Source organism: Malus domestica, chromosome 01 (assembly GCF_042453785.1).
Source record: "Malus domestica chromosome 01, GDT2T_hap1".
NCBI classification, from domain to species: Eukaryota; Viridiplantae; Streptophyta; class Magnoliopsida; order Rosales; family Rosaceae; genus Malus; species Malus domestica.
Genome location: NC_091661.1, coordinates 10,980,937 through 11,004,634, shown reverse-complemented (window position 1 = coordinate 11,004,634; position 23,698 = coordinate 10,980,937). Strand labels below are relative to the sequence as shown.

The 23,698-nt window shown below is 36.6% G+C and overlaps 2 protein-coding genes and 1 long non-coding RNA gene across 6 annotated transcripts; 1 reads left to right on the top strand and 2 right to left on the bottom strand.

The window, feature by feature from the left end:
- The first annotated feature begins 1,179 nt into the window (after positions 1-1,179).
- On the top strand, positions 1,180-6,612 carry LOC103410321 (uncharacterized). 3 transcript variants are annotated; one of them, XR_011581730.1, is made up of 6 exons: positions 1,185-1,641; positions 2,657-2,765; positions 3,304-3,571; positions 4,348-4,492; positions 4,681-4,915; positions 6,181-6,612. XR_011581730.1 is itself a non-coding variant. In XM_029106412.2 (5 exons), the coding sequence occupies exons 2-5, from the start codon at positions 2,682-2,684 to the stop codon at positions 4,685-4,687; spliced, it is 504 nt and encodes a 167-aa protein (XP_028962245.1). In that variant the 5' UTR covers positions 1,180-1,636; positions 2,657-2,681; the 3' UTR covers positions 4,688-5,067. The 3 variants fall into 3 exon arrangements, 2 of the variants coding, with proteins under 2 accessions (XP_028962245.1, XP_028962220.1); XM_029106412.2 differs by lacking the exon at positions 6,181-6,612 and having other exon boundaries at positions 1,180-1,636; positions 4,681-5,067; XM_029106387.2 differs by lacking the exon at positions 6,181-6,612 and having other exon boundaries at positions 4,681-5,067.
- LOC139196629 (uncharacterized) lies at positions 6,247-8,239 on the bottom strand. Its single transcript, XR_011581731.1, has 2 exons — positions 7,248-8,239; positions 6,247-6,459 (listed from the first exon to the last, which is right to left on the bottom strand). It is a non-coding gene; the product is annotated as an uncharacterized lncRNA (long non-coding RNA).
- Positions 8,240-8,481: 242 nt separating this feature from the next.
- On the bottom strand, positions 8,482-13,663 carry LOC103408172 (linamarin synthase 2-like). Of its 2 annotated transcripts, XR_011581722.1 has the most exons (4): positions 13,100-13,663; positions 11,466-12,412; positions 10,110-10,285; positions 8,482-10,029 (listed from the first exon to the last, which is right to left on the bottom strand). XR_011581722.1 is itself a non-coding variant. In XM_029106285.2 (2 exons), exons 1-2 carry the CDS (start codon positions 13,611-13,613, stop codon positions 11,487-11,489), a joined length of 1,440 nt encoding a protein of 479 aa, XP_028962118.1. In that variant the 5' UTR covers positions 13,614-13,663; the 3' UTR covers positions 11,173-11,486. The 2 variants fall into 2 exon arrangements, 1 of the variants encoding a protein (XP_028962118.1); XM_029106285.2 differs by lacking the exons at positions 8,482-10,029; positions 10,110-10,285 and having other exon boundaries at positions 11,173-12,412.
- Positions 13,664-23,698: the final 10,035 nt, after the last annotated feature.

Here is a 23,698-nt window from a genome sequence, read left to right as displayed (position 1 = left end):
ATGGCAGGAAGAGAGATTATATTCCAATAGAATATGATGTGACTAACGACATGACTAGTGAAGGAGCTGGTAAGGAAAGAATAGAAAGCATGTTTGGTGAGAAGCTGGAAATGGTGGCAACAAAGAAAGCTATTTTGTCTATTGAGTTGTATGATTTACAAAACCACATTCACCATACTCCATTAATACCATCATTTCAGTGGTCAGATCATGAAATCAATGTATCAACTTCCTTGTGCCATTCTACAATTTACCTTCCATCACTCGAATCTGATCTTACCATCAAATCATCTGATGAAAAATTAACACGATTACCTTTGGGAAATTTAGAGACTGGTGGCATTCTTTTGGAGACAAGTAATGCCTTATCAGATATATTCTCTTATCACTGGCAAGAAGACTATGACAACATTGGAAAACTTGGTGAAATGCATACCTTGAGTAGGTTATGTGATGGTGTAAGTATTGTTGATCTTAAGCTAGCATATCATATGCTAATTACTGACAAAGGTGGAGGCCCCAAGTTTTTGTTCAGAAGCATTTATCTTGGATGTACTTTGAGAATGATTTCTTATTTCTTAATTGCTGGGTTGCTGAGTTAGCTTTTTAAGTTTGAATTTCTTGTTGCTATAATTAGATTACTTGTGCAAATGGTTGGAAGAATTCAATCGATCTTTCATGACATATCAAAATATGTTCTTCATGAATTGCACTAAGTCTAGAGATGTTGATCACAAAGGTAATACTACACTAATGTTCTTTGACAATCTGACTGCTTCAACCTCATGATTGGGTGCCCCAATCTTGAGTTTGAGGGGGGGGGGGTAGAATGTTAGAAGTATAAGATTGTAAGGCTGAGATGATGCCACATGTAAACAAATTAGCTTGTTTATTATACCTGTTAGAAGAGTCGGTTAACTAGGACTATAAATACTCTCTCTTGTAATAGCTTCTTCATTAAGCAAGATATCAATTCAATCATCTCTCTCTCTCTCTCTCTCTCTCTCTCTCTCTCTCTCTCTCTACATTCATATAAATTGAGATACTTGGGTAACAATAGTTACGAAACTAGACAATGTGATATTTTGCACCCGCTTTATCCTTATCCTTAGCAAATGTTATCTCTCTAACTTTTGCCTATTTATAACAATAAACTTAATTACTAAACACTCAGTGGGTTATTTTTATTTTTATTTTTATTTTTTATCTGAAATTTTGGAAAGGCAAATTTTAAAGTTAAGAATGTTTCACCATTGTTGGTTTCTCCCTATGAATGGATTGGATTGAATAAGGCAGGGGACTTAGGGGAGATCATGATATTTCAACTCCCCAGTTCAGAGGCTTCTCGTGCACACTCGACTCTCCCTCTGCCTGACTCGTCCTCTCCTCTCTCAGACCCAGCTCCGTCCACCGTTCATCCTTCGTCGTCCTGACTGGCTGACGCCTCTCGTCCATCTCTCAGATTCCCTGAACTCCGCTTCTCTTCTCCGACCACCAGGCACAACCATCATCTCCTCTCAAGTTTCAACTCCCGACTCCGACTACCTCCATCATCTCTTCTCTGTCCCGATTCCGACCACCACTAACCATCATCACCTCTCAACTGAAGTCGATAGCTCGAACCCTCCACTACCGAGTAAGGTATTCAGTTTTAATTTATATATGGATATGTTAGATAGGCAATGGGATGTGAGTGATGGATGGGTGTATGTTAGGGATATTTCTCTTTCTTGTGATATCAGTATAGGTTTTGCAGAAGGGGTATGGAACTATGGATGGGTGGACATGAGTGATGAGTTTTGGGAGGGTTAAGTAGTAGTAGGCAATGGGGCATTGGGGTAAAGGGGGATTTGGATTACTATCTCCTACTAGTAAGTAGTCAGGTTTAATTGGACACATTCTCTCGGGAACTGCTACTTTGGTCTCAAAGACGATTATAAGCACATACATTTTTCTTATCAAATTTATGTGATTTGGTCAGAGTCCACATTACCCAAGAGTTTATATAAAGGTAAGCTTTGATCCTTACCTTGCAATATTCTGTGATCCTTTCTAATATTGTTCACTTCCTGATTTATGTGTTTATGTGGTTGTGATTTATGTGTTTGATAGAGATTGTGATTTGTGTGGTTTCTGTGATCCTTTCTAATACTATTCACAATCGGAACTGCTAAAATTGAGTGGACATGTTGGACTAGTTAAGCTAATATAGATTATTGTTTGATGCTTATAGGTAAGATGATTATTTAATGCCTGGCAATTAGAGTAGAAAACAAAGCTTGATCCTCTCGCCTTTCACTTTCTCTGTGTTGCCCCTCCCTATTATTTATTTCTTGTTCTTTTCCTACAACTTTTATGCTTTTAGAACAATGGTTCTGTCTAAGCAAGAAAAATCTTGATGGACAATCTCTAAATTACTTGGGAAGTTGATGAGATTCTTATATTTCTTTCTCCTTCGCTCGTTGTTTTATTTATTTATTATTTTCTTTGTGTATTATCACATTTGTTCGTCTATGTTTGTTCTTGGGATGACCGGGCTTTAAAGCGGAGGCATAATTCTTTTTAGACTACTGTTCTGGTTTCTATTCCCTGACAAAGTTTTCATTTAGAGACTAAGAATAGCCATATAATTGCTTATGTTTCTGAACACACTTAGGTGGATACTTATTGAGAAGTAAAGAATGGATGAGACCATGAAGCAATTCCAAAAAAGCTTAATTGAACTCGAGACTGAAGCTGAGCATCTCCTCCTAGCTCGGAACCAGGTAATTTATACCTCTAGCTTCTCCTTTATAGGCTTGTATGTTTTACCATTAACAAAGATACATTTTGACAAGTAGCTGTGAAGTTGGAAAGTTTGCATTCAAGCACGACGTCAACGGTACATTTCATAAGTTTCAATAATGAATGATTAGATTAAAGGATTGGAAAGTTTCAATAACAAATGGTTTGATTAAATGATTGGAACCATAAGATTATTTTAGATATTGCAGCCCGTATGAAACTGTTTGGAAAAATTAATCTATTATAATTTAGTTACTTGTCGACATTAAAAAAAACCTTGTTACCCGGCTTAATTTTTCAAAATTCCTTTGGTCGGTTGGTCCCTTTCTAACTGATATATTTATGTTGGGTTTTGTTAAACCGTCATTCCCAGTAGTGTTTTTTTTTTAGGTCAACAGTCCCAGTGCAGTTGAGTGGCTTTATTATGTGAACTAATTCAGTTTTATTAAAGTTAGTATTCTATTGTGTCTTGTTAGTAATACAATGGAGATTTGGTGTTTTTTTATGATGGAAACGCAGATGGTTGAAAATGACAGGGTGAGGAATGGGAACAGAGAAGCACTTACATCTCTGAGGAAGATAGCTCAGACAACCAAAACTAGTGTTCCATCTCCTTTTGAATCAATAATGAAGGAGATTGGGGGGCCTCAATCAAGACCTCTGGTGAAGGAGGTATGCCCTACCTGTGGCAACCATGATTCAAATGAGCGCACTTGGATGATGTTCCCGGGAACTGATGTCTTTGCAAGGATTCCATTTCATGCTGCCCATACCATCTTGGAGACAGGTTTTCTCTCTGGCCGCTTTTTATTTTTCTTTTTATGCAACTAATTGGGACATATACCAACTGTATTATTAAGAAGTGCAGCTCTTTCACATATCAATATATTCATATAACCATGGATCACGAAGGATTAATGAATAATCTCGAGTGTTCACTGTAGTAGCCCTTGTGAGCAAAATGGGTTAAATAAACTTTTTAGGATCTTTAAACAAATTGGTTGAGCTATTTATGAATTCTTAAACCTTTGAAGCTCTAGTGTTTTGTTTAAAAGGCCTATAGATGTTCGTGAAGATGCCATCTTCCCTGATGCAACTTCTATTTATCTTACAAAAGGAAGCTATGCTTCAGATTACATTGGAAAATTTGAAATAAGATCAGAGGGATTTGTTCAGCATTAAGTTTTTGTTATTAACTCAGTTTCTCCTACTGAAAAGTTTCAAATTTTTAATGTGTCAGACTTTATAGTGTTCTTGCTTGTCAATCATAATTTCTCAAACTTAACCATTGACACTTCTTAGAGGAATTCATTCGAGTTTCTAGACGCTTCTTAGATGTTTGTGTTTTGCTGCGTTGCTGTCCTGTCACTTATTACTGCCAAAGTTGGGAAGTATGGCTCATGAACTCTCAGAATTCAAGAGTTGTCATCTGTGCCTTCTCATAAAAAATATATGTTTTTATAGATTTAAATAATTTTATAAGTCGAATGCTTTGTAGCTTCATTATTTACTTTTCAGAAGAAAAAAAAAAGAGAACTTTTTGCTATTGCCTTTGGGATGCAGAACAAGAGCAACTTGATTTAGACTCTAGAAGGTTGCAAGGCATTGTGAAGGAGAAATCCCTTGTGATTTCGGACAAAGGTGCCCTTGCTGACAAGATCTGTCCGGGTGTGCTGAAGTCCTTGGTAACCCTGTCAGACAAACCAAAGTGAGTTGTGCTTGATGTATTAGTAGTCAATTCTGTTATAACCTCACATCCACCCCCAAGTAAGGAGAAAAGGAATAAACGTTAATCACTCTGGCTATCATCACAGACAGAGCTCTGTGTAGGCTAGTGTTCATAATTTTTCCAGTGTAGCTCTAGTGCTGTTAACATGAGAATTTTCTTCGAAACAGGGATTGATTGGAATGGAAAAGCTAGCAATTGTCACTACTTGCGGAATAGGAAAAGTGTGATGTATCTTATTTAGATTTCACCTCCCTCTTACTTGTGTTATAAAAAGTTGTGATATGATGTGTGGTGTAAGCAAACTGTGTTTCTCTCGCTGCGGCGGAGGACAAGCGTGCTTGTCTTGGGAAGGAGAGGAACTGAACCGTGGATCACTTTGCAGGCAGAGAGGCACAAGAAATGGTGGGTTTTTTTTTCCTACACTTGTATTGTTGTTGAGTTGATTTCTCGTAGTTTTGTGGGCACTCTAGTATAACGCAATACAAACGTGATAGGTTATTAGCCGTCAATCCAGATGGATCTAACTATGAATCAACATCTGTTGAAAGTCTAAATTTGGTTGACGTAAAATACCGTAGCAGTGGCATTTTGTTTACGGAAGTCGTCATTGACACATCTTTCCTTAGCCACTCGCTCTATTTGAGAGTTTGTCTAGTACGGACCCGCTCATACCATGAACATGATAGTTGGAATATTCATTGGATTCTTGGCGTATTAGTCGTTGAATTCTTGGCGTATTAGTCATTGAATTGTTAGCGAAGAATCCAACAACAATGAATCTTAGTCGTAGTTTGAACCTGAGATCAATCCAACAACAATGAATCTTAGTCGTAGTTTGAACCTGAGATCCATTATCGTTGAAATTGTTATTGGATTCTTGCCTTATTAGTCATTGACTTTTTTGCTAATAATCTGACAGCCATGATTCATTTATAAAACTTTGCACTAAGAAAGTGGAACATAGCTGACAAGGGATTTGTGGGAACACCCTATACACTCATTGAATATTTATTGCAAGCATAGGTAAGCAAAAAGTATTAAAGGTTTTTTTTTTTAATTTTTAATTTTTATTTTCTATAGCTTGAGAAGGCATTCCACTAGAGCAGTTCACCGTGGGTTAATCCCCTAGGGGATTGGCTCTTTAATCCCCAAGGGTAACAATTTAGTACGCATGGCATTTAATGTAAAGTATAATTGATCAGATATGATTCAAGATGATAATCTAGAAGGATTATACTGTTATTTCTTTTGTTACTTGATTTTATGGCTTTAGGTAACCATTTATATAGGAGAAGAAAATTAATATCATTTTTTTCTTCTTTTTTTTTTTTGCCTTGTATTTAGGAAACTGTGTTTGTGTTGCTTTGTTATTGTCTTTGAGAGGAAGAGAGTTTTGTTTTTTAAAGATAATTTAACTTTGTACTTTGTAGTTCGATATAGATAGATGTTTGAATCTGTACTAGCAACCATTTGGACAGAATTGAAAACTTATTATAATTGTATCAATGTATATTTTCAAGAAACCATACTCAGGTTGTTGTCTTAGTTGACTTTGCAGATTATGGTCTTTTGTTTCAATTGATTTTATATTTTTTTCTTTCTTTTTGGGTTTGTATTGAGTGGACTTACTAGCATTTTGACCTTGTATATATTATTGGAAATCCTAGGGTACTTGTGACTTCCAAAAGAACAAATGGCAGCAAGAAAGAAAGCATTTTCAACAGTCTAAGAGGTTTTTGAGACGCATGGTGCCATAACTGACACACCCCGTCCCGAAGGAGGGCATGCTGGCCGTCACGTAAGAGTGACGTAATCATTTACACAATTTGGAAGCTTTAAAGATACAATTATTAAGATGTAACACCCGGGGGTGAGTCCTACTTTTGTGAATTCTGTCAGAACACCGTTGGATTCCTCGTGGCCACCAAAGCTCTGCTATCTTGAACCTGGAGAGGCGCAAAACAAAGTTGAGTGGGTCAGTAAAACAAAGTTTTTCGAAAACATTTCATTGAACAACATTTCTAACCCCTCGCTGTAAAACCTGTATAATTTCCCAGAAAATAGTATATATATAACCATATATAATCTCAAAACACAAATCACAAGTCTTTAATACTTTTCAAGAAAACATGACATGCTATGCATCAAAACATAATGAGGATGCAACATTATAACAGGTGAAATAAGGAATCAACCGGAGACTCTGCAGTTGGTCTTGTACGGTTAATTCTATAGCTCAATATCCAATCCAACTGGAGTCACCAGCTGTGACCTGTACGGCACTGCTCTGCACATAAATTGGAACTACCTGAAGTAGTCTGTACGATAAGAATTGTGTAATAATACGCTCTAGTGCTTCTCTCATCAACAACTGTATAATAATCTAAGTTCACCTACAAGTTGGAACCACCTCTCATGGTTTGTACGACATGCACCTACTTGGATCCAAGGTGAGCGTGTGGTGCGGGGTGAATAATATAAGCACTAACACCAGGGGTGCAGGTTATGAGCTCTCAACATAATTCACATCATCAATAAATCATATGAACAATATAAACTCACCTGATACTCACATGTGCGTCCATAACACCATTAACATATATATGCGTAAATTACTTATTCATATATTTCATATATATGTATGTATGGCATTTTAAAACATACTTTCATTTAAATTCAATTTCTGGGAAAATCAATAGTATATAGGTAAATACAGAAAATACTGCCCACTCACCTGGAGTTCGCCCTACAACTCCCTAGCACAACACATCAAGGCGTCATGATGATCGGCGCCTAGAACAATCATCAAATCAAACCTTAGAAATAATATCGATAGAATAAATAACTTATATAAAACACGTCACTACGCAGTTTGATCCGGAAGATCTGCAACTCAGATTTCCAATCCATAACTTCCAGAGGTCCACAATATATCTCTAGAACAACATCCTAAAATTTCCTTACCATCCAACGGTCGGATCTCAGTCAATTGTCAAAACCAAGTGACGGTTAACATTCTATTTTATGAACTTACAACTCCAATTCCTGAAGATCCGTAAATAGGATTCCCAATCTATAAGTTCCTATAATCCTCAAATATTACGTATTACAACGTATCAAAGTTTGGTGACGATCCAACGGTCGGATCGTCAATTCACATTTTCACCTAACCACGAATCATAACGAACTTAGGTTCAATTACTCAATTTACGTCAATCAATTATTAAACTGAACCTAGAACATTAAACACATGCTAAGAATGACATTGGTGGGTCACTAGCCATGCGTCGCCGCACGGGCCGCCGCGGGTGGCGGTTGGCCGCCCCAGCTCGCCGAAAAATCCAACTATCTTAAAAAATTACCAAAATTTACAAAAATGAAGATCTCAATGAATAGAGTAAACTTTATACCTGAGGCCAAGGCCAATTTGGCTTGGAAACACTTCAATTTCACCAAAATCCGTGCGGACCTAGAAATGGGTGAGTTCCAATTCGTCCTCAAATCAACTCCGCCGTCCCAACCAATGCTTGGGATTTGTTCTAGGCCTCAAGAGGAAGCTATGGGTGGTGGCAATTGGAAGAAATTGCTTCGGGATTGGGTGATTCGAAGACAAAGCCGCTGCACCCCTTTCTTGCGGTTTTCTCCATTTTCAAAGCCAAATCTCTCCAATTTTGAGATGGAATGGATAGAGGAAGCTCCTAGAGTGTTTCCCATGAGGTTTCTTGAAGCAATTCGCCAGAAAAACAGGTGAAAATCATCGAAAATCGGCATGGGTGCCGACCGGGTCAAGAACGGGCCAAGGGGATCCGGCCGATCCCCCACGCCACTCTCTCCCTCCTTTCCTCCTTTCTGGTTGGCCATCCTCTCCTTCTCCCTTCTCCTGATTCGCCAGCTCTCTCTGCTTTCTCTCCCGAAGCTCCGGCTCTCTTCCTCTGGTTGGGCAGTTCTGCCTAATCTCTTCTTCTTCCTTTCTTTCACCAGCCACGCACACACACACGTAACCTCCTTTCTTCTCATCCCAACCATCCATTTATTTCTTCATTAAATCTGGGCCGTCTACTTTCATAAAAGAAATTCCAGATTTTACTAAAATTATAATTCCTAAAATGCCCAAATTTCAAACGTTAATAACTTTTTCGTTATAACTCCAAATCACGAACCGTCTGCTCCCATGCTTCCATAGCGACGAGTACTACGAGAATATGTCAAGAAAACAAATCTTAGATGGCACGACATGATGATTAATCTCGAATAATGTGCGTGCCTCAAAGGGCATTTTTGTAAAATCCTTTATTAAAACTTTAAAAACTCTTAAAATCAGGGACGAGCTGTCACAATAACCCTTGAAACTCCACTTTTGGAATTGAGAGAAACTTTTACGGCAAAATATGGGAAAGATTGGGAATCGATTGATGATCTTCCCGAAGAGGTATTTCTCAGTTTCAACTGTTGTCAACTTGAGGGAAGTTTTGTTTTTATTTCCTGTAGTTAATTTCAATGTTTTTCTTGTCGTGACTCATACAAATGTAGTGTGAAGAGAGGCATGGGTTAAAGGTTTAACTTAGTTTGATTCTTAGCACACGCTCTATTTTAGCCAAAGATCACTCTTTTTGTACTTGGAGGTCTTTGATGATCTTTAGTATTTCCAAATATGGTACATTATTCCAACCAAGAACAGCATTCCCAAGAATAATAAATTTCAAGTAACAAACGAAATTCAATTAGTTAACAACAGTATAATCTTTCTTTATTATCATCTTGAATCACATCTAATAAATTATACTTTACATTAAATAACACAAACATAGTTCCCCAAATAAAGAGGTAAAAAAAAAAAATGCTAGAAATTTTCTCCTACATGTTGAATAAATGGTTACCTAAAGCCACAAAATCAAGTAACAAACGAAATTCAATCAATTAACAACATTATAATTCTTCTTGATTATCATCTTGAATCATACGTGATCATTATACTTTACATTATATGGCATGAGCATCGGATCTTACCATTGGAAGTCTTCCACTCTCATTGCTTTCTATTGTTATCTCCGCCATTGTCGAAGCTCAGAGGGGGAGAGAGAGAGAGAGAGACTATGTGAGGGGTCATAGCAGGGTTATGAGTTAGGGATTTTCTTTATGTGCGCTAGGGTTCCGCTTTCACATCGTTGAGAAAATAGGGCTTAGGGCACAAGGTGATTGGCCTGATATAATAAAACTGCAAGAGAGCTGGTAATGAGAGTGGAAGACTTCCAAAGGTAAGATTGTAGTACTCATGCCATTTATGTAACGTATAATTGATTGAATTTTGTTTGTTACTTGAAATTTATTTATTATTCTTAGAAATGTTGTCATTGGTTAAAATAATCTATCATCTTTCGAAATACTAAAAGATAATTGAAGACAACCAAGTACAAAAAGAGTGATCTTTGGCTAAAATAAAGCTTGTGCTAAAAATCAAACTGAGTTAAGCTTTTATCCCCACCACATTTTCACACTGCATTTGTATGAGACATGACCTAAAAAACATTGAAATTAACTACAAAAAAATAAGAACAAAACTCCACTTGAGTTTACAACAGTTGAAGCTGAGAAATACCTCTTCAAGAAGATCATAAATCTATTCCCAATCTTTTCCGTTGCCGTGAGGGTTTCTCTCAGTTCCAAGGGTGGAGTTTCAAGGGATGTGGCACCATGCATCTCAAAGAACTCTTGAACTGTTGACAATGCTTTCTTTCTTGCTGCCATTTGTTCTTTTAGGAAGTCACAACTACCCTAGGATGTCCAATAATATATACCAGGTCAGGATGCTAGTAAGTCCACTCAAAACAAAAGCCAAAATAATAATAATAATAATAATAATAATAATAATAATAATAAAATCATAAAATCAGTTGAAAAAAAATACCACAGTTTCCCAAATAAAAAGGTAACCAAAAAAAAAAAGGAATGACTTTAATTTTCTTCTCTTACATGTCGAATAAACGGTTACCTAAAGCAACAAAATCAAGTAACAAATGAAATTCAATCAATTAATGACAGTATAATCCTTCTTGATTATCATCATGAATCATATCTGATCAATTATAATTACACGAAATGGCATGAGTACCGGAATCTTACCTTTGGAAGTCTTCCACTCCCATTGTTTCTACTATTATCCCCACCATTGTCATAGCTTAGAGGGAGGGAGAGACTGTGTGAGGAGTTGTAGCCAGATTATAAGGTAGGATTTTCTATACGAGCGCTAGGGTTCCGCTTTCACAGCGTTGAGAAAATTGGGCTTCCGGCATAAGGTAATTGGCTTGATATAATAAAACTGGAAGAGAGCCATTTAATGTAATGAGAGTGGAAGACTTCCAAAGGTAACATTCCAGTACTTATGCCATTTAAAGTAAAGTATAATTAATCATATGTGATTCAAGATGATAATCAAGAAGGATTATACTATTGTTAAGTGATTGAATTTCGTTTGTTACTTTAAATTTATTATTCTTAGGAGTGGTGTTCTTGGTTAGAATAATCTATCATCTTTGGAAATACTTAAAGATCACCAAAGACATCCAAGTACAAACTTTTTGGTTGCATGATTGAACTTGCAATTCATGCTTATGAAATTCCGGTGTCGACACACACGCAAAGGACAAAATTGTCCAAGAAAATGAATAAATATGAATGGAACCAAGCCAATGTTTTTGAGGTTTCTGAGTGCATCACATAGTGATAGAAAAGAGAAATAGAGGGAAGCAAGAAGATAGAAAATTAGAGACATAACAGAAGACAAGGATGAACTTCGACACGTGAAGTTGTTTATTTATAGTGAAGTGCTATAAAAACTAGAGAAACTGAGATCCAAATTACCAAACATAAACATTAAAAGGCAACACCAAATGAAAATAAGATAAATCCCTGGTAAATAAAAGCATATATGATAGTTCATGAAAAGGGACCAAACGTGTTCCTGATCCGTAGCAAGTCATTCACCAAGTTGGAGTGCCTCCTTAAGCAATCTCTCAAAATTATTGTATGATGATCCTCCAACATCAATAGCTTCATCAGCTTTTATCTTCCATTCCTTTGCCTTTTCCCTCATCTTTATCCCTTCTTCTCCTTCCAGCATTTCCTTAACCAGTGCTTCAATTTCGTGGCGCTTCACATCAGGGCTCACCTCCATTCCAATCTCCCACGTTGTGCATGAGTACCGACAATTCGTTTGTTGCTCCGCAAAGAAAGGCCAGCAAATTACAGGCACACCATGAGATATAGTTTCAATGGTAGAATTCCAACCACTATGTGTTAGGAAAACCCCAACAGATGGATGAGCCAACACTTGGTCCTGTGCACACCAACCTGTAATATAACCCCTATCCTTAATCTCCTCCAAAAATTCCTCGGGCAAAATTGGTAAGTCGCCCTTTACCACGTCAGCCCTAACTATCCATAAAAATGGGTGCTTGCTATTTGCCAGCCCCCATGCAAACTCAATCAAATGCTGGTCTGTCATCATTGTTACGCTGCCATAATTGACGTACACAACTGAATTGGGTTTCTTTTTATCAAGCCATTCCAAACATTTTGTGTCTTCTTTCCATAAGCTTGAGTTAAGTGACTTGCTTTCGGGGAAATGCCTGCCAAGCAAATTAAGGGGGCCGATGGTGTATATGTTGGGGAACATTGTCAATATTACCTCTAACACTTCGTGTTCAAATTCGTCAAATGTGTTGAAGATGATTGCAGAAGAGTTCAAACAGTTAAGTGCTTCGGATCCCAAGTAATTAAACATTATGTCGTTGAGATCAGTAACTCTAATGAAACTCGGGATGTCCTTGAGCCGAACATTTTTCATACCTGGGATCCAATCAGTTGGTGTATCGAGTGTGCCATCATGCATGAAATTCTCATCTGAAATGCATGGAAGGTGAAGCATGGGTGATGATAGATAATTATGTTGACAGTTAGTTGATAAAATAAAATAAAATAAAATGACATCTCATAGGTTTATAGGTGATTGGTGCAAAATCCCATAATTTAATCCAACAATTATTTCAACTCGGGCAGGACTGACTCTTACAAAATTAAGATTGATTTTATTAAACCAAGTGATCACTACAAATTGATTAATCTTCCCCAATAACATAGCAGAAAAGATTTCTGAACAAAATTAACGCATTGATGTACCATATTTGGCAACATGTTTATTAGACTGGTCCGCTTCTATTAGTAGTGTGATGTGATGCTGGACTAGACCCAATCACACACTAGAAAACAGGACCAGAATCTATAAGCCCCATAAATTAATAATACATCAAAATGAACACAAGAATATAAAGGGTAACACAGGAAAGATCAAAGTGTCACAAATTATCTTATCCTTTGGACATGCTGGATTGCAGAGAAGATAAGAGGGAACACTGGAAAGACTAAAGCATCATCTTGGTAAACAAAGGAATATGCACTTGGAGAGGAAGGATGTGGATGATTTAACTCAAGTGTGTCATGATAATTTATGCATACAAAAATGTTCATATACATAAATAAACTGACTAACGACGAAAGCATGAAAAAAACAAATGGAAATTAAAGAAGTACCTTTGAACGGAATAATTCCACGTTTGACAAGTTCGCCGTATTGCAAGTACCCCATGAAGCCACAAGCAGAGGCCGTCCATAACGTGACCTCCGGAATGCCTAATTCTCTAGCAGCTTTGCTCCCAAAGGTCATGATACCATCTGCAACTATGCAAGTAACTTGTGGCACTTGAGATGAGGAATTGATCTTAGTCACCAGCTCTTTAAACGGACCAAGACAAGTTTTCTTAATGGAGTCACATAAAGCTGGAACATCTTGGGTTCCATCCTTATCCGAAGGAGGCAACCCGTCTGGTAAGGTCTCGAACACAAAATCCGATAGACCCTTAACGGAGTCGGGACCTTTTGACCGGATTAAACGGTTGTGGTTGAACTCGGTGTTGACAAAGGTTATGTGGAAGTCCCTTGAGTGAATAAGCTTGGCCAATTGCATCATGGGGTTAACATGGCCTTGTGCTGGGTATGGGACAAAAACTGCATGCCGTTTTTCGGTTGCTTGTTCTAATGGACTCATCTTCTGTCTTTCGTCTTTACCGAAAACTCGGAAAGTGCTCAGCTTCGAGGTCTTACTCTTGTGTAGTGAAAGCTAACCTTAATCCTGTGCTATTTATAGAAAATGTGTGTCAACCTTTTCTTTGGCACGTGAAACTGACTCTGGAACTATTTTGTATAATGCTTTTTCACTTTAGAGACGGTCTGATAATCAGTTTAGTTTTTTTTTTTTTTTTTTTTTAATGTAGTTTTGATATGAAAAATAATATATAATACATTTTTCTCCGCTTACACACCATTGGTCATAAATAAATAAAAAGTGTGTAAAAATAACTCCCTTTTCAAGTTTATAGCAAGAAATTTTTGCCAAACATCTAATTTTTGTTGAAAATTATTTTTGTCACAAGTTTATAGCAAGAAATTTTTGCCAAACATCTAATTTTTGTTGAAAATTATTTTTGTCACATCTACTAATTATCCTAAAAAGAGCCTACTAGTCTATTATCAATTTTTTTTATCTTAGCAGACTTTATAGAACATAATTCACATTTAAGTGGGATTCGGGTCTCATCATCAGGTTTACAACTTGTCCAGGTGGCATTTTCATAATGAGTATTTACACGTGTATTTATGGACCAATTGGACTAGAATGTCAAAGTCAGTTATATACATGGCGAAATTTTTCTTTGTGCGCGTAACACAAATGGTACATCATGTGTTATTATGTAAGTGGTGGAAAATTTTATTTTTTATGTTATTAATTTTTTTTAACATAAGAATCTCATCATTTATGTAGAGACACGTGATATATCATCCCGTGTTCCAAATGCATTGAAATTTTCATGTATTCATCTCAACTTCTTTTCTTCCCTTTCGCGGAAGCTAGGATCTGGATCAGCTCATCAATATTAATACCACTACTCTCTATAAGACGTATTACGTTATTGGTGTGGTCCTTTCCTCTTTTGTTTTTTTTTTTATATCCAACAAATCATTGAATACAGTCAATGAAAAAATCTAATCGATTGGCGTGTCCCTTTCCTTTTTGTTTTTCTTTTATTTTTATTTTTTATATATCCAACAAATTATTGAATACAGTCAATGAAAAATTCTAATTGATTTACGTGGTCCTCATTGAAGGGTATGTATTCCTACCAAGACTTTACGTACCAAACTACGAAAAGAATGAAAGGTTGTTAGATTATCCTTAATTGATCCAGAATCATCTTGGTACAGAATTGTAATTTTCAATTATAATTAGGGTAAGATTTTCTATTTTAAGAGGGATTGATATTACTTCATATATATTGTAATATTTTATACACATCAATACAAGAAGTCATAATTCTACATGATACAACTCATCTAGGTTTTCTATTGAGTTCATCGGCTTCTCCTTCACTTTCTGCTCTCATCCACCATATTAGGCTTAGGGGTAATTGGGCCTTGTCTTTTATTGTTGGAAAAAAGGGTGTAATTGCTATATTGAACCACATAAAAAACCAAAAAATAATTCATGCAATTATATATCAAAGTAATGCATACACATAAGTAACCATTGTTAAATGAAAATGACATAATGGATTAGAAAAAACCTAAAAATATGGTCTAGGCCAATGTTAGGCATTCTATTCTTGAGAAAAGTTTACGTCCACTATAGTGCTCATGGTTGATCGGTAGTTGTCTCTCAGAATACAACAACAACATCCTTGTAATAGTAGCACTCCAAATCGCAAGACTCCAATGAATCACAATTTTGTTGAAAACTCTCTCATATAGACTCAATGAGACTCTCTAATGTTTAGTGCACTCTTTCTACTGTTATCTCTACCATTGTCGGAGCACAATCGGAGAGAGAGACTACGTGAGGGGTTGTAGTCAGGTTCTGAGGTATGGTTTTTCTATATAAGCGCTAGGGTTCCGTTTTTGCTGAGTCGAGAAAATTGGGCTTAGGGCATAGATGGTGTGAAAATTAACTTGACACACAAATTAAACCCTATGGATGACAATTGTAGTATATGAGCAAATAGGGATCGTTCTAGACCGGGGATTAACTAGGGCTGCTAATCTACTCAAATTAAACTTTAAAACACTAAACTAGACTTAAAAACACAAGAATAGACTCTAATCTGACCTAAGACATTCAAATCTGCAAAACTTAGTGAAATTGACTCAATTCTAAACCTAACAAGTGATTTAGACGAAATTAACTCTTACTTTGACTCAAAAGATTAAAAGAAAACAGATTGTAACTTAACTAACTCAAAAAACACTTAAAAGACTCAAAACAGCACACTACTAACAATTAGACTCAAAACAGATTCTAGAGATGAACTTGGACGAATTTAAGACTAAACTAAGACTCAAACAATGTTTATGGACTAAACCTAACCTATATTGACTCAAAACACTCTAAAGAACCTAATTAGGACAGATTCTGACCTAATAACATAAAACAGAAAAGGGTGTTTGATTTGTTGACGAAATTGAATTAAAACTAAACAAATTGCAAATCAAGCAAACTAAAACGAAATTGAGATGAATTCAAGGGTGAAAAGCTAGTTAGAGGACCCTTATCCACACATGAACATATGCATATAATTTGATTCCCAGTTATGACTTCAACAAACTATGAATGTCAATGCTCCAAGTTTATTAGCTCCGCTTAAATTCACTTTCCGATTTCCCTAGATTCATTGGATTGAATGGAATACGCATTACAACCAAATTATTCCTCATCAAAGTCCCTAACTATGGAATACGCATGATAGAGACATTCAACAAAGATCATTAAGTTCAACGGAAATCATAAACATCGACTAGGCATTCATAACTATGGAATACGCATGTTAATCCAGCCTAGGGTTTACTTAACACAATCGTGACTAGCGACTTTTACTACTTATGAATATAAGTTAATAACGATTAGGTGAAACTCCCTTATATCCTAGCATCAAGTTTAGGCATGCAAATTAAGTGTCGACCCTCAACCCACATACATAAACATGTTATCAATCAAAACAGAAAAGTAAACCACATCTAAAGTTCATGAATTCATAACTAGAGTAAATCAAATCATAACCAACATATGTCCATGGCTTCAAATTCGCCTCTAACTAAAAAGAAATTAGTTCCACATGTTTAACATAATTGAACAGCAAGTTAAATTAAACATGCAAACAGAAACAAGAGAAGAAAGAACTCCAAACACTCCACTAGTTGCAGATTGCATGTGCAAGGTTTCTTCCTTCCTTTGGACTGCACGGCACTACTCCTCCTCTCCTTCAATGGTGGCGACACAAGGTGATTATGGTGGTGGGAAGGTGCGGCTATGGTGGATGAATGGTTACTTGGATGGAAGGTTGCGGCAAAGGTTGAATTTGGGCAGAAAGTTGGGAGTTTGGGGGTGGAATGCTGCGGCAAAGTCTTGGTATGAATTTCTGGCGTGAATGGTTGATATGGGAGGTGGTAGCCGGCCAAAGGATGTAAAAACACATATATATATAGGCACCACAAACCCTAAAGAAATCAGGTTAGACAATGGGCTAGGGTTTAGGTGCGGCTAGGGTTGAAAATCCACAAGGAATTAGGGTAAACAATCAGATTTTTGCATGGGAAAAGGCCTAGGGTGCGGCTGATTAAGTGGGCTAGGGTTAGGGCTTCTAGAATGCCTTGCAAGGCAAGGAAATAGGTGTTCTAGAAGGGGAAAGGTGTGGCTGATTAGTGGCTAGGGTTAGGGCTTCTAGAAAGCCCAAAACCAAGAAGAAATAAGCCCAACCCACGGCAAGGATGAGAAAATGTTCTAGAACCACTCTTCGTGTCTTTCAACGCTTAGGAACCTTCTAATGTTGCTAAAACGCAAGGCCATTTAGGTTTAGGAAAGATCAACCCAAAATGGAAACTTTTAGGCTTAGCTTTCCTACTTCAAGTAGGAAACCTCGTTTGAGTAGGAATCTTCGTTCTTCTCGGAATCCATCTTCAACTAGGAATCCCTCGTTGATTAGGAATCCTTCTTCAATTAGGACTTTTCCTCGGACTAGGAATCCTTCTTGTACTAGGAATCCTCAAATCTTCAACTCTTCAATTTCATCCAAACCTTGTGTTCCAAGCATGTACTTTTCAATCCAAGCTCACTTTTTGCTCCAAAAAGCTCCAAATTGCCATCTTTTATGTAATATGCCCTTTAAACCTGAAAACACATGAAAGTAGCTTAAAAGACTACCTTAACGAAGAAAACATAACCAAAATGCATAAGAACTAGCTAACTAAGGCGCATAAATATGCTCCTATCAATAGAGTAATTGGCTTGATACAATAAAACTGCAAGAGAGCCATTTAATGTAATGAGTGTGGAAGACTTCCAAATGTAAGATTCCAGTACTCATGCCATTTAATGTAAAGTATAATTGATCAAATATGTTTCAAGATGATAATGAAGAATTATTATATTGTTATAAATTTCGTTTGTTACTTGAAATCTATTATTCTAAGGAATGTTGTTCTTGGTTAGTATAATCTATCATCTTTGGAAATACTAAAAATCACCAAAGACATCCAAGTATGAAAAGAGTGAGCTAAAATAGAGTGTGTGCTAAGAATCAAACGGAGTTAAGCTTTTATCCACACCCACTCTTCACACTGCATTTGTGAGAGTGACGATAATAAATGACACACCTCGACCTAAATCAGGGCATGCTGGCCATCACGTGAGGGTGACGTAGCCATGTGCACAATGCGGAAACAATAGAGATATAAAGAATTACGAATAAACAAAAACCAAATCAACTAGAGTACTAGATAAGATAAGGTGCAAGTGCGAGATTAAGTGTGAAATACACAATCAGAGCATAAATAGCCTAAGTGCAGTCAGGCTGGACAAGTAATAATTATACAACATCCAAGGGTGATCCTACATTTATGATGTTCTGTCAGAACCACCGTCGAAATCCCTGTGAGCCATCAAAGCACTTCTACCTAAAACCTGGAGGGGCGCAAAACAGAAAGTGTGAGTGGGCAAAAACAAAGCTTTTCCAAAATCATTTCATTTCTCAAAAGTTCTAACCCCTCGCCATAAAACCTGTATAATTTCCTAGAAAAAAATATATATATATATATATAATAACAGAAATCATGCTCAGGATGAAAACCCATAGAAATATACCATGCCAAAGTATCTCAATGAAATGTCATAATTAATCTAGTTAAAATATATCAATTCCAGACATCATATCAGCCGGATCCACCTAACGTCACCTGCGTGGCTTAGTATATAGCTCATAACCAATCTCAATCATATCAAATCCTGCACACGAGTTAGAACCACCTAAAGTGGTATGTACGACAAGACTAGGTGTAAAATAAATATGCTCTAGTGCTACGATCATGTGAAGGCTGTGCAAATGATTGCGGGTCACCTACGAGTCGAAACCACGTAAGGTGGTATGTACAACAAGCCTGTGCACCTAACTTGGATCCAAGGTGAGCATATGGTGCGGGAGGTGAACATCACGTGAAGGACTGTGCCCTGACTTTGGGCAGGAGCACTAACACCAAGGTGTAGGTTTATGAGCTCTCAATACATCACATCATATCTCGCATAACTGACGTAATCTCATTTCTTTAATTTATGAACTTACCTGGCACTTACCTGTGCGTCCGCAACACTAATCATAATAATATGCAACTACTAATGCATAAATAAAATAGGCAGAGACTTTGAATGGCATTTCAAAACGTATAATCATTCAAATTTGTTTTCTGGAAAAAATCTCAAGTATATAGGTATATACGGAAAACCAAAAGCCCACTCATTGATATGTCGAAGGGTCGTAGCCCCTGAACCTCGATTGATGGCGCTCGTCCTCATGATAGGTCTCACCTATATGCGAAATAACTGAATAAACGTTATTTAAAGCACATATACAAAACTAGAAAATAACTTCTCATAAAATGCTCAAATGGTGTTTGAATATACCAACGTGATCTACTCAACACTACGAACATCCCCATATTTTTAGAAAAATTTTCTCAGTACCCACGCGCTTTCACGCACCGGTCAAGGCACGGTCAGATGTGCATGCACTTGCCTGGCACACCAAACGGATTCCCTAACGGCGTTAGGGAATATTCTATTAAATATAAGCACATACCGTTAATTATACCTGACGACGTTAATCACCGTTAGGAATATTCCGTCAAAGTTGACGGAATATTCGTCTTCTTCTCCGGCAAGTCACCAGATTCCATCACCGTCGCCGGAAACTGGGAAAATTTTCTAAACTTCATATCTTCGTCATTTCTGAACCAAAATTCATGAAACTTAAAACAAAATGAAGCTTACAACGAGTAGAACAAAACCTTACCAATTTTAATCCCTAAAATCCACGAGATCTTGCCGAAAAAAGGCACGATAATCTGGCCACCTCTGCAACTCGTTGAACGCAAGCCTCCCGACATCCAAAGTTACTCCTCGAGCTTCGTGAAGATGTTTTAAGGCTTCCTATGACCTTAAAACTTGCTGAAAGGTCCACATTTACGACTGCATGAACAATGCTCACGATCGGGGTTTTCTGGTTTTCGGGTTTTCGAAGGTTTCACGTCCAACTAAGGGTATGGATGAGCTTCTGAGCTCACAAAGAACACGAAGACCACCTTCATAGCCTTGATCCGTGACTGGAAGTGAAGGTTTGAAGTTTGTCTGTACAATTGTACGGAAATGGAAAGAAGTCCGAGAGAGGGAGGAGAGAGAGAGTCAACGGGTTGATTGGTTGTGAGTGTATGGTCCTAGTTTGGGCTACCAACCAAAACAAACAAAAGTTTAAGTTCTAATTGGGTCCAAAAACTTAGGAACTTAACATATTGGTCCACCTCTAAAAGCATGTCACACACAACACACCTCAACGTCCAAGAGCAAAATAGACATTTCACACTGACGATAAAATAATTCGAGATGGGCTGTGACAATAAAAACATTGAAATTAACTACAAAAAATAAATACAAAACTCCACTAAAGCTGACAATAGTTGAAATTGAGAAATACCTCTTCAGGAAGATCATAAATCAATTCCCAGTGTTCCCCATATTTTGCGATAAGTGTTTCTCTCAATTCCAGAGGTGGAGTTTCAAGGGTTGTGGCACCATCCATCTCGAAGACCTCTTGGACTGTGGAAAATGCTTTCTTTCTTCCTACCATTTGTTCTTTCGGAATGTCACAAGTACCCTAGGATTTCCAATAATATATACAAGGTCAGAAAACAAGTCCATGCAACACAAACCCAAAAAGAAAAAGAAAAAAAATCATAAAATCAGTTGAAACAAAAGACCATAATCTGCAAAGGCATGAGACAACAACCTGAATATGGTTTTTTGAAAATATACATTGACACAATTACAATAAGTTTCCAATTCTTTTCAAATGATCACTATTACATATTCAAACATCTATCCGTATCGAACAACAAAGTACAAAGTTAAATTATTTGAAGAAAAAAAAATCTCCTTTCCTCTCAAAGACAATAACAAAGTAATACAAACACAGTTTCTTAAATAAAAAGGTAAGAAAAAAGATAAGAAAATAATAATATTACTTTTCTTCTCCTACATGTTGAATAAATGGTTACATATAGCCACAAAAACAAGTAACAAACGAAATTCAATCAGTTAACAACAGTATAATCCTTCTTGATTATCATCTTGAATCATATTTGATCAATTATACTTTACAGTAAATGGCATGAGTACTGGAATCTTACATTTGGAAGTCTTCCACTCTCAATACTTTCTATTATTATCTACGCCATTGTCGGAGTTGAGAGGGAAATAAACATTGTATGAAGGGCTGTAGCCGGGTTCTGAGGTAGGGTTTTTTCTATATGAGCGCTAGGGTTTCGCAGTGTCAAGAAAATTGCTTAGGGCACAAGGTAATTGGAGTGATATCATAAAACTACGATTGCCATTTAATATAATGAGAGTGGAAGACTTCCAAAGGTAAGATTCCATTACTCATGCCATTGAATGTAAACTATAAACGATCACATATGATTTAAGATGATAACCAAGAAAGATTATAATGTTGTTAACCGATTCAATTTCATTTGTTACTTGAAATTTATTATTCTCAAGAATGCTATTCTTGGTTAGGATAATCTATCATCATTGGACATACTAAAAGATCACCAAAGACATCTACGTACAAAACGAGCGATCTTTGGCTAAAATAGAGCGTGTGCTAAGAATCAAACTAAGTTAAGTTTTATCCCCACGCTTTCTTCACACTGCAATTGTATGAGTCACGACAAGAAAAACATTGAAATTAGCTATGAAAAATAAAAACAAAACTTAATTTAAAGTTGAAAACAATTGAAATTGAGAAATACCTCTTCAAGAAGATCATAAATCGATTTCCACTCTTCCCCATATTTTTTGCAAGGGTTTCTCTCAATTCCAAAAGTGGAATTTCAAGGGTTGTGGCACCATACATGTTAAATACCTCTTTGACTATTGAAAATGCTTTCTTCCTTGCTGCCATTTGTTCCTTCGGGAGGTCACAAGTACCCTAGGATTTCCAATAATATATATAAGGTTAGAATGCTAGTAAGTCCACTCAGCACAAAACCAAAAAAATAAAAAATAAAAAAAAATCATAAAATCAGTTGAAACAAAAGACCATAGTCTGCAAAGGTAACTATGATAGCAAACTGGGTATGATTTCTTGAAATATACATTGACATAATTATAATGAGTTTTCAATTCTTTCCAAATGATCATTATTAGAGATTTAAACATTTATCTATATCGAACTACAAAGAAGAAAGTTAAATTATCTTAAAAAAAACTCCCTTCCTCTCAAAGATAATAAAAAGGTAACAAAAACACAGTTTCCCATATAAAAAGGTAAAAAAACAGAAGATAAGAAAATAATGATATTAATTTTCTTCTCTTACATATCGAATAAATGGTAGTACAAAGCCACAAAATCAAGTAACAAACAAAATTCAATTAGTTAACAGCAGTATAATTGACACACCCCGACCGAGATCGAGGCGTGCTGGCCGTCACGTGAGGGTGACATAGCCATGTGCACAGTGCATAAACGATAAGGATAATAAATATGCGAACAAATAAAAACCGAAAACTACTAATGTGCACTAATAAGCAGAAAGTGCTAGGAGTGAGATACAAGAGTAAATACTCCTAATCAGAGCATAAAAAGTCTAGGTGCAGTCTAGTAGGACAAGTATTGGTTATACAATACCAGAAGATATCCTACGAATATTTTATTCTATCAGAACCGCCGAGATCCTCAAAGTCACCAACAGCAAGTCAACTTAAAACCTGAAGAGGCGCAAACAGAAAACGTGAGTGGGCAAAAAACAAAGCTTTTCAAAATCATTTCATTTATCAAGTGCTCTAACCCCTCACCGTAAAACATGTATAATTTTTCTTAGAAATAGAATATAAATATATACATACATACATACATACATACATATATATATATATATATATATATATCAATTCAAATCATGCTTCACATATTCATAATCATGAGTATGCCATGCCAAGATAATAACAGAATAAGTAAAATAAATTCATGGAAAATAACACATTAGCCGGAACTCCTGTAAAAGTTTGTACAGCTGAATTCATAGCTCATTAGTCAAACTAGCCGAAGTCATTGCAAATGACCTATACAGCACTACACTGCACACGAGTCGGAACCACTGTAATGGTCTGTACGACAGGACTGGGTGTAATATAGTTCTGCTCAGTGTTACTCTATCATGATAACTGTGCGATAAATTGCTAGTCACCTACGAGTCGGAACCACCTATGATGGTCTGTACGACAAGACTATGCACCTAAATTGGATCAAATGTGAGCATAGGGTGCAGGATGTGACATTATAAACAGGCCTGGGCCATATCTCTGGCTAAATCACTAACCTCGGGGTGCAGGTTTATGAGCTCAATGTTTCTCAATTAATCACAACCGTTATTCACATTCACAATTCATAAACTCACCTGGGCTTACCTGAGCGTCCACAACACCACAATTATATATAATGCATCATATACTAATTCATATACTGAACATAAATTTATATG

Excerpts from the sequence above, each read along its gene's own strand:
- LOC103410321 (XM_029106412.2), top strand. The coding sequence starts at position 2,682 with ATGGATGAGACCATGAAGCAATTCCAAAAAAGCTTAATTGAACTCGAG. Across the intron at positions 2,766-3,303 it reads TCCTCCTAGCTCGGAACCAG|ATGGTTGAAAATGACAGGGT; the intron begins GTAATTTATACC and ends ATGGAAACGCAG. Across the intron at positions 3,572-4,347 it reads CCATACCATCTTGGAGACAG|AACAAGAGCAACTTGATTTA; the intron begins GTTTTCTCTCTG and ends TTTGGGATGCAG.
- LOC103408172 (XM_029106285.2), bottom strand. The coding sequence starts at position 13,613 with ATGAGTCCATTAGAACAAGCAACCGAAAAACGGCATGCAGTTTTTGTC. Across the intron at positions 12,413-13,099 it reads TGGAATTATTCCGTTCAAAG|ATGAGAATTTCATGCATGAT; the intron begins GTACTTCTTTAA and ends CATGCATTTCAG.